At 49.0% G+C, this 8,444-nt stretch overlaps 1 protein-coding gene across 1 annotated transcript; it reads left to right on the top strand.

The window, feature by feature from the left end:
- Window positions 1-1,764: 1,764 nt before the first annotated feature.
- On the top strand, window positions 1,765-2,867 carry LOC137210428 (transcription initiation protein SPT3 homolog). Its single transcript, XM_067712297.1, has one exon. The coding sequence runs from the start codon at window positions 2,112-2,114 to the stop codon at window positions 2,673-2,675; it is 564 nt and encodes a 187-aa protein (XP_067568398.1). The 5' UTR covers window positions 1,765-2,111; the 3' UTR covers window positions 2,676-2,867.
- Window positions 2,868-8,444: the final 5,577 nt, after the last annotated feature.

Raw genomic sequence — 8,444 nt, 5'->3', positions numbered from 1 at the left:
ATCAGATGGTGTCACGGGGCTTTGGTGAGGATCCTGAGATCATGGCAATGCTCTGTGCTCTCCAGGGGGCAAATGATGGTACCTCTGCTCCAGCAGCATTTATGCCCCATCTCACTGCCTCTCTGCTCGCCTTTGTGCTCTGACCGTTTCTACAGCAGCCAGTTGCACACAGGTGTAGCCTGTTGGCACCTCACCTCTCTCATATCTCTCAGTTTTCTGCCCTAGGACGTCCCTGCAGCTGCCATGTGGAGCACCCGGAGGGGTCTGCACAGCCATGCCAGCACAGGTGCACACACCTGGTTGGACCAGACAGTTGACACCTCTGAGGCAACATTTGACTGTCGGCGAAGGGGAATTTCCCCCCCTACCCATCTTGAGTTCTTGTGGCTAGACTAATAATAAAATTGATGCAAGACAGATTAACAAGAGAAAAAGAAACAAATATGATTCGTGCGTGCCTACAGAGGTCTCATAGAAATAGGGCCTGAGAAGTGGCCAAAGCAAGACAAAGATTTTATGCTTTTTAGACAAAGAGACAGTGAATTTGAGAGGAATTGACAGGACAAAGAAACTTAGGTTTGGGTGCTCTATTAGCAAAGGATTTAAGCCAGGTTTGGGCTTGGGTAGCAAATCAGTAAAGAGGTGAACTCTCAGCCCTGAATTCCCTATCTCTGGGGAAAAGGGCATCCTTCTACCTCCTTGTACAGGGAGGGCAAGTTTCACATGGGAGATTTATTTCCCGCTGTCAAGGAGACAGAGAGGAGAGACAAAGTGTCCCCCTTACATACGGACTGTTTCTTAAATAACTTCAATTCAAAATAATCAGTATGCCACTGAGGCATGTTCTGGGGTGGGCTGCCCTGGACCCCAACATGATCAATGAAGAAAAGGAGCTAGTGGATAAACAAATACCCTCCCCTCCCATGCCCCAGCAAGCAATACTGTGGTGTAAACAGCCCCTCAGCGGTCCGGTCCGGCAGGGCTGAGCCCTTTGTCCCCAGGGGTAACCAGCTCCGATTGGCTTTGCCTCCTCCCCTGGTCACTCTTCCCAGCCACCCACCACTCCTATTTTCTGGGGTGAGTCATCTGTTCTGCATTCTGGGGAGACCCAAGCTAAGACCTAGGGCTCTGTGCCCCCTGGTTATGTAACTGAGTGCGTGGGCAGGGCTGAGATGACACGGGTCAGAAGGCAGGGGGTGGGGCCTACATGTTAATTCCACATCCCTGGTGGCGCAGTGGTTAAGAATCCGCCTGCCGGAGAGTGGTGGGGGCGTTCGTAGCCCTCCCTCCTCCACCTCCGCCAACCCCCGCCCCACAGAGAGAGGCGAGCTCACGCCATCTTGTCCCCCCGGACGCGCCCAGCCACCCTTTCCCTTTAGACACGCTCAGCGCCTCCCCTCCCCGCCCCGCGTCCCTTTCCAGGCGTGTCCCCGGCCGCCGCCACCGCCGCCAAAACCGAACCATCTCTAACCCCACATTCTCCACGCGCGACGCGCAGCCGGGTCTACAAGCGTTCCTAGAACAGAGATGAGCTATCTGGAATAAGGCCAGCAAGTGACCTGTCCATTTAAGCCACAGACGAATAATACTGCAGCCAGCCCAATATCTACTGCCACTTCAGGTAGTGGAAGAACAGGGAAGTCTGTAAGTTTTGCAGCAGAATTGCAGAGTATGATGCGAGACAGAGGCTGTCCATTGCCACTGCATGTGGATGAATCTAGCTGTGGTTGGAGAAAGTGCATCTTGCCAAAATATATGTGTTTTCTTTAGGTGATTCTAGGAGGCCTCTCCGTGAAACAGCAGTTTTGGTAGAAGATGTAGTACACACTCAGTTAATTAACCTGTTACAGCACGCTGCTGAAGTTTCTCAACTTCGGGGAGCAAGGGTAATCTCTGCTGAAGATCTTCTGTTTTTGATGCACAAAGATAAGAAAAAACTTAGAAGACTGGTAAAGTACGTGTTTTTCCGAGACTACAAATCAAAGATTGTCAAAGGCATCGACAAGGATGATCTTCTGGAAGACAAATTGAGTGGCAGTAATAATGTGAACAAAAGATAAAAAGCTCAAGACTTTCTCAACTCTATTGACCAAACAGGAGAATTCTTGGCAATGTTTGAAGATGATGAAATTGATGAAGTTAAACAAGAAAGAATGGAGAGAGCAGAAAGACAAACTCGAATTATGGATTCAGCTCAATATGCAGAATTCTGTGAAAGTAGACAATTAAGTTTCTCCAGAAAAGCCTCCAAATTTCGAGACTGGTTGGACTGCAGCAGTATGGAGATAAAGCCCAATGTTGTCGCTATGGAAATTTTAGCATATTTAGCGTACGAAACTGTGGCACAGTTAGTGGACCTGGCTCTTCTCATGAAGCAGGACGTGGTAACCAAGGCAGGAGACCCCTTCAGCCATGCCATTTCTGCCACCTTCATTCAGTATCACAGCTCTGCTGAGGGATCTTTCCTGAGGTCCTACCCAGACTCTCCTGAGAACACACCTCCTCCTACACCAAGCGCTCCATCGTCTGGATCACAGCTCTCAGGGAGAACCACATCAGGATCCCTAAGGAACGGGAGTGCGAGACAAGACTCAGCTAAAACCAAACGAAGGAAAAGAAAAAAGAGCATCGCGGCCTGTGATGTTGAGGCTCACATCAATGCCATCCAGCCCTGACACATCAGAGAGGCCGTTCAACGCTACGGCCACAAGACTGGCCCCCCTTCCACATTCACAAGTGCCTACCGCAGGAATGGGATGGCTTTTCTGGCCTGCTGATGTGACTGTGACTGCGACAACAGGAAAGGCAATGTTATATTAAGGTGATTTCTGTTCCCCTCCTTGGGCAAAATAAAATACAAGTTTACCTTCTCCACAAAACAAACAAAAATAGAATCTGCCTGCCAATGCAGGAGACACGGGTTCAAGCCCTGGTCAGGGAAGATCCCACATGCCGTGGAGCAACTAAGCCCGTGCGCCACAAGTACTGAGCCTGTGCTCTAGGGCCTGCGAGCCACAACTACTGAAGCCCATGTGCCATAGCTACTGAGGCCCACGTGCCTAGAGCCCATGCTCCACAGCAAGAGAAGCCACTGCAAGGAGAAGCCCATGCACAGCAAGGAAGAGTAGCCCCTGCTCGCTGCAACTAGAGAAAGCCCACGCACAGCAACGAAGACCCAACACAGCCAATAAATAAATAAATAAATAATAAATATATGTGCTACTCCCATTTTATTGCCCTGATTAGTTCAGTGGACCCTGAGTCAATGGTCAGCTCTACCAGCCTGGTCCTGGGGAGTCAGAAAAATTGGGAACCCTGTGTAAATACCTAGTTTCCCAGGTACCAAGAAAAGAGACATGAGTATTTCTCAATTGCTTTAGAACACATAGTGGGGAGGGGTGTGTTTGGCACATCAGAGAAAACTCCATCTGACATTCCAAAAAGACCAATTTACTTGTCTCTCACCCTCCTTCCTCTCTTCTTTCCTACTTTTCCCTTCCCTCTCCTACTAGGGATAATGACTCAGTGCTTTCCCTCAGCTAGACCCAATGGCAGTGTGACCTCAGGTAAACAGGGCTTCTGTTCCCCTCTGGAGGAACCCAGGTAGGAGGGCATGTTTCCGCATGAGGGTCTGAGGACCTGCCCTCAGACCCTGTCCAGCTCCACCCCTCTCGGCATTTTCCAGATGTAAGTTCCCAATACTTTCTGCCCTCAGGGGTCTGGCTGAGAAGGGCAAGCCCTCACCTGGTGTTCAAGCCACACACCGACCAAGCCTTGCCTGGCCCCCACTACCTCCTCATCAGACACACTAGCTGCCTGGGGCAGCCAAAAATTCCAATTAAGAGCATCATCTTGGGGCTTCCCTGGTGGCACAATGGTTTACAGTCCGCCTGCCGATGCAGGGGACACGGGTTCGTGCCCCGGTCTGGGAAGATCCCACATGCTGCGGAGCGGCTGGGCCCGTGAGCCATGGCCGCTGAGCCTGTGCGTCCGGAGCCTGTGCTCCTCAACGGGAGAGGCCACAACAGTGAGAGGCCCGCGTACCGCAAAAAAAAATCAGCATAGATGGATTGGAAAGTGAATCCCTCCACAAATAGTAGTTTGTCTAATAGTAAAGCAAATCAGAACTTATGTAATGCAAACATGTCTGTGAGTGGGAGAGGACAAGACAAGGGCAGAAAATGTGAATCAGGTTCTGCTAAAAAGCAGGCACCTGCTGGCTCCAGGTGCCTCTGAGGACCTGCCCTCAGGGAAGATGTCGGGGTTCCTGTTATTAAATCATTTATCCCCTTCCCTGCAAAAAGTGCCAAAGAGGAGGAGTTACTTCTCCTTGCCCCTTCACCGAGAAGATGGAAGCCCTAGAACATCAAGGTATGACTCACCCTCTCCACCTCCGCTCTTTCCTATCTCCAACCCCACCTGCTCCCTCACCCTCTCTCCTGACCATTGACAACAGAGGGTGAGTAAAGCCAGGAGGCAACAGGGGATGCCAGGAGCTGCACAGTTTATAGACTCTTGGCAGACTTTTGGAGAGGGAAGTGGCTGGGAGAGAAGGAAGGAGGGAATGTGCCCCAAGGCTTATGCCAAGGCAGAACTCCAAGGCAGGATCTCCCTCTGGCCATGGCGGGATATGGTGGGGGATGCTTACTCAATGTGGAAGGGTGTCCAGAGGCAGAGGGAGCCTGACCAGCAGGGACATTGAAGCCAGCTCTTTCTTCATACAGCTTTGCCCAGTTTTCCCATAACTTCAGAGGAGATTGCAGCAGCTGGAGCCTGAAGCCGCAGGCCTGAGCAGTAAAGCCATCGTGCTTTCAACAGACACCCACTAAGCTACTACCATGTGCTGGGCCCCGTACTGAGTGCTGGGGACACAGAACTATCTCAGACATGGAGGAACTCACAGAGGAGTGGGAGAGAAAAACACAGAACGAATTAGGGCAGGGAAGTGCTTCCCATTACTGGAACCACAGGGAAGGGAGTGGAGGAGGAATTTGTTCCAGCTGGGGTGGAAAGAGAGGTCATGGAAGCATGCCCAGAAGAGAGTCCCTAGAATTGAGTCTGGAACGATAAGCAAGCCTTCCCTAGCAGAGAAAATAATGTGGATGGCCACGGCCACAGAGGCAGGGGACAGCCAGCCAGTTGTTGAGTTATGCCGGGGCACTGGGCATGAGGATGGGGCAGACTGAGGGAAGAGGCTGGAGAGGAAGGCCAGACCCAGATCACACCAAGCCTTGCAGGCCAGGCTGAGGAGCTGGGGCTCTACCCTAGAGGCCATGGGGAGGGCTGAAAGATTTGAACAGAACTGAGGCATTAGCCACTCTGGCTAATGTGGGGATTAGTGTGGAGAGGTGGAAAGGCCTAGAGGGTAGGAGAGCAGTGAGGAGGGCTGACAAGAGAAGGTGGAGGCTTACACTAGGGCAGTGGCCACTGAGGAGCACCTGGGTGTAAGACTAGTAGCAGCAAGACCAGAGGTCAGAGGTCAGCAGTCCAGTCCAGTCCAGTGTCCCAGACTCTAGCCCCAAGCTCCTGTTTCCTGTCCCAGCTTTGGATGGAAAAGAAGCATTGGAGGCAGCTTCAGAAAGGAAGAAGAAAAAGACATTATGGGAGACTTTGGGCAGTGACAGAATCAGGAGGTAGAAGGCAGGGAGCAGGGTGATTTCCTCCTCAAGCTGGAGATCTGCACTCAGCTCTGTGTGGTGTCAACCCCAAGAAGTAGGATGGCTTGGAGGAGTAGCGTGTCTGGGAGGGAGGGGGACCCTGCCTTGACTCCATTCAACAAGTTTGTTCAACAGACATTTGTCCTGAACTTGCTAAGGGAGACACACCAATCCTTTGGAACCGGCAGACCTGGTTCACCTCCCAGGTATACCATTTACCAGTTCCACGGCCACAGGAAAGTGACTTAATTTCTGAGCCAGTTTCCCCATCCGGAAAATGAAGACTGTCCTCCCTTCCACGTGCAGTTGTTTTAAAGATTAAAAATAATACATATGGGCTTCCCTGGTGGCGCAGTGGTTGAGAGTCCGCCTGCCGATGCAGGGGACATGGGTTCGTGCCCCGGTCCGGGAGGATCCCACATGCCGCGGAGCAGCTGGGCCCGTGAGCCATGGCCACTGAGCCTGCGCGTCCGGAGCCTGTGCTCCGCAACGGGAGAGGCCACAACAGTGAGAGGCCCACGTACCACAAAATAATAATAATAATAATAATAATAATAATAATGATTATATATATGATAATAATTGTGGCACGTAGTAGGCGTTCAGTAAACGGCAGTCATTATTACTTGCCTAGAACTCTACCGAGGCTCTGACCGTGGAAAGGGAGGGTGAACCCAAAGCAGTCTTGGGCTTTAGAAAGTTCTGTGTTTCAGTGCTTCCCTCTGCTGGCCAAAAGGAACAGACACCACCGGGGAAAGAATTACAGGAGGCTGAAACCAGACAGAGCTCCCTATCACCCCAACCACAGTAGGAATCTCCCTACATTGAGCATTCCCCAGTGGGAGGACACCAGCCTCCCTCCAGATGTGGATCCCTCCCAAGGCAGCAGATGTGAAGCAGCGTATAGACTGCCAGCCACTTAGCAGCAGTGTGAAACTGGATGTATCGCTTACCTCTCTGCACCTCTATTTACTTGGCTATAAAATGGGTGATGATCCCTACCATGTTTCAAAGAATTGTCGTGACTTTTGGGAAAAGAGATTATGCCTGGATAATGTCTGTGGACAGACATGACCTGAGCTACCCCACAAATGTTAATGATCAAGCATTTTCTGATGTCCCTTCCCCAACGTGCTGAGTGCTAGGGACCACAGGAAGATATAAGAAGTTGGCCCTGCCCTTGAGGAGCTCCAATCTGGTGGGAGAGGCAGCCATGCTTCAGGCAGGTATTGATGGGGTGGGATGAGGACTGTGCATGACTGGAGGAGTCAAGGAAAGACATGCTGTTGTGCCAGCCTGTCCCAAGGACCCAGTTGTTCAGCCCTAAAACAACAGAGGATAGAGCCAAGCCCAGGATGACCTACAGGTCTCCAATCACAGCATCTCTTGGCATAATCCTTTCTGCTCCTCAATCCCCTTTCCCCCAAAGCAGTGAACAGGGAAAAGTGGTAGGAGGTCAACAGAGTCAACCAGCCAAAGCCACAGCTGTCTCTGAGCATAAGGTAAGACTCTCAAGACCTTGCCACACATTGTAATACCTTCTCACTGGAATTCCTGGACCAGCTCCTGAAGGAGTTGCACTCACCTTCAAAGCTTTGTTTTAACTTCACCCCACTAACCTTGTTAGACTCCACAGGTGGGTTTCCACCAGAGAAATGTATCCTGGTTCCCACAACCTATAGAAAATTCTTAGGACATGGATATTGACAAAGACTCACAGGGACAGAAAGAAGTTAAGACAACAGACAGGGACCAACTGGCAGGGAAACACACATATTTGGTCCTTCCTTAGAATTTAGGTTCAGAAGAGAAAATTTTTTGCATGACACGGAAGCACTGGGGCTGACAGCACAAAGGAGAAACTTCAACCCTAATAAATGAAGAAGACATTCAGGCATAAATGACTGGAAAGGGAGAAATAAAGCTGTCATTAAATACAGATAATATGATTGTCCACATAAAATGAAACAAAACAAAAAAATCCACAAATTATTAGAATTATTAGGAGAGCAAGGCAATTGGACATAAAGGCAATATACAAAGGTCATTGCATTTCTATATACCAGCAACCAACAATTGCCATAGAAAACAATATTTAAAAGGTTCTAACTGTAATAGCAACAAAATTATAAAGTGCTTAGGCATAATAGTAACTAAAAGTTGTGTAAGATCTACATGTAAATAATTACAATAAATTACTGAGAGATACTTCCTCAGCCAAATGATCAAATCTAACTTCACCAGTAATTACACAGATGACACTGTACCTTCAAATGTGATACACTGAGATGGACATCGCAGTGTTATAGTATTCCTGCCACAAATGTTTTACCTGAATCTAACCTTGAGGAAACAATCATACAACACTTCCTGGTGGGAGTGTATATTTGACAACCATTTGGAATCTAAATTGAAGGACATTTTTGCAAAACAACTGGCCTGTACTTTCAAAAATATCACAAAAGACAAAAATTCACACAGGTTAATGACAGGTGGGGAACTGCTCTAGATTAAAGGAGAAAAAAGACAAAGCAATTAAATATGGTGTGAGATCTTTGATTTGATCCTGATGCTTTTTAAATCAGCTACAAAGGACATTAAAGGAGCAATTGAAGACTTTTTGTTAAGAACTTTATATTAGAAAATAATAATGCATCAGTGTCAAATTTCCTGAATATGATCATTACACTGTGCTCATGCAGAAGAACATCTATGTACTTGGGAGTTATATGCAGAAATATTTGGGAGTACAATTTCATAACTTGAGAGTAAGTTACCCTCAAATTG

The sequence above is a fragment of the Pseudorca crassidens genome, chromosome 2, assembly GCF_039906515.1.
Source record: "Pseudorca crassidens isolate mPseCra1 chromosome 2, mPseCra1.hap1, whole genome shotgun sequence".
Classification (NCBI taxonomy): domain Eukaryota; kingdom Metazoa; phylum Chordata; class Mammalia; order Artiodactyla; family Delphinidae; genus Pseudorca; species Pseudorca crassidens.
The sequence above is the reverse complement of the archived record's forward strand: the minus strand, read 5'-3'. Positions and strand labels throughout refer to the sequence as shown.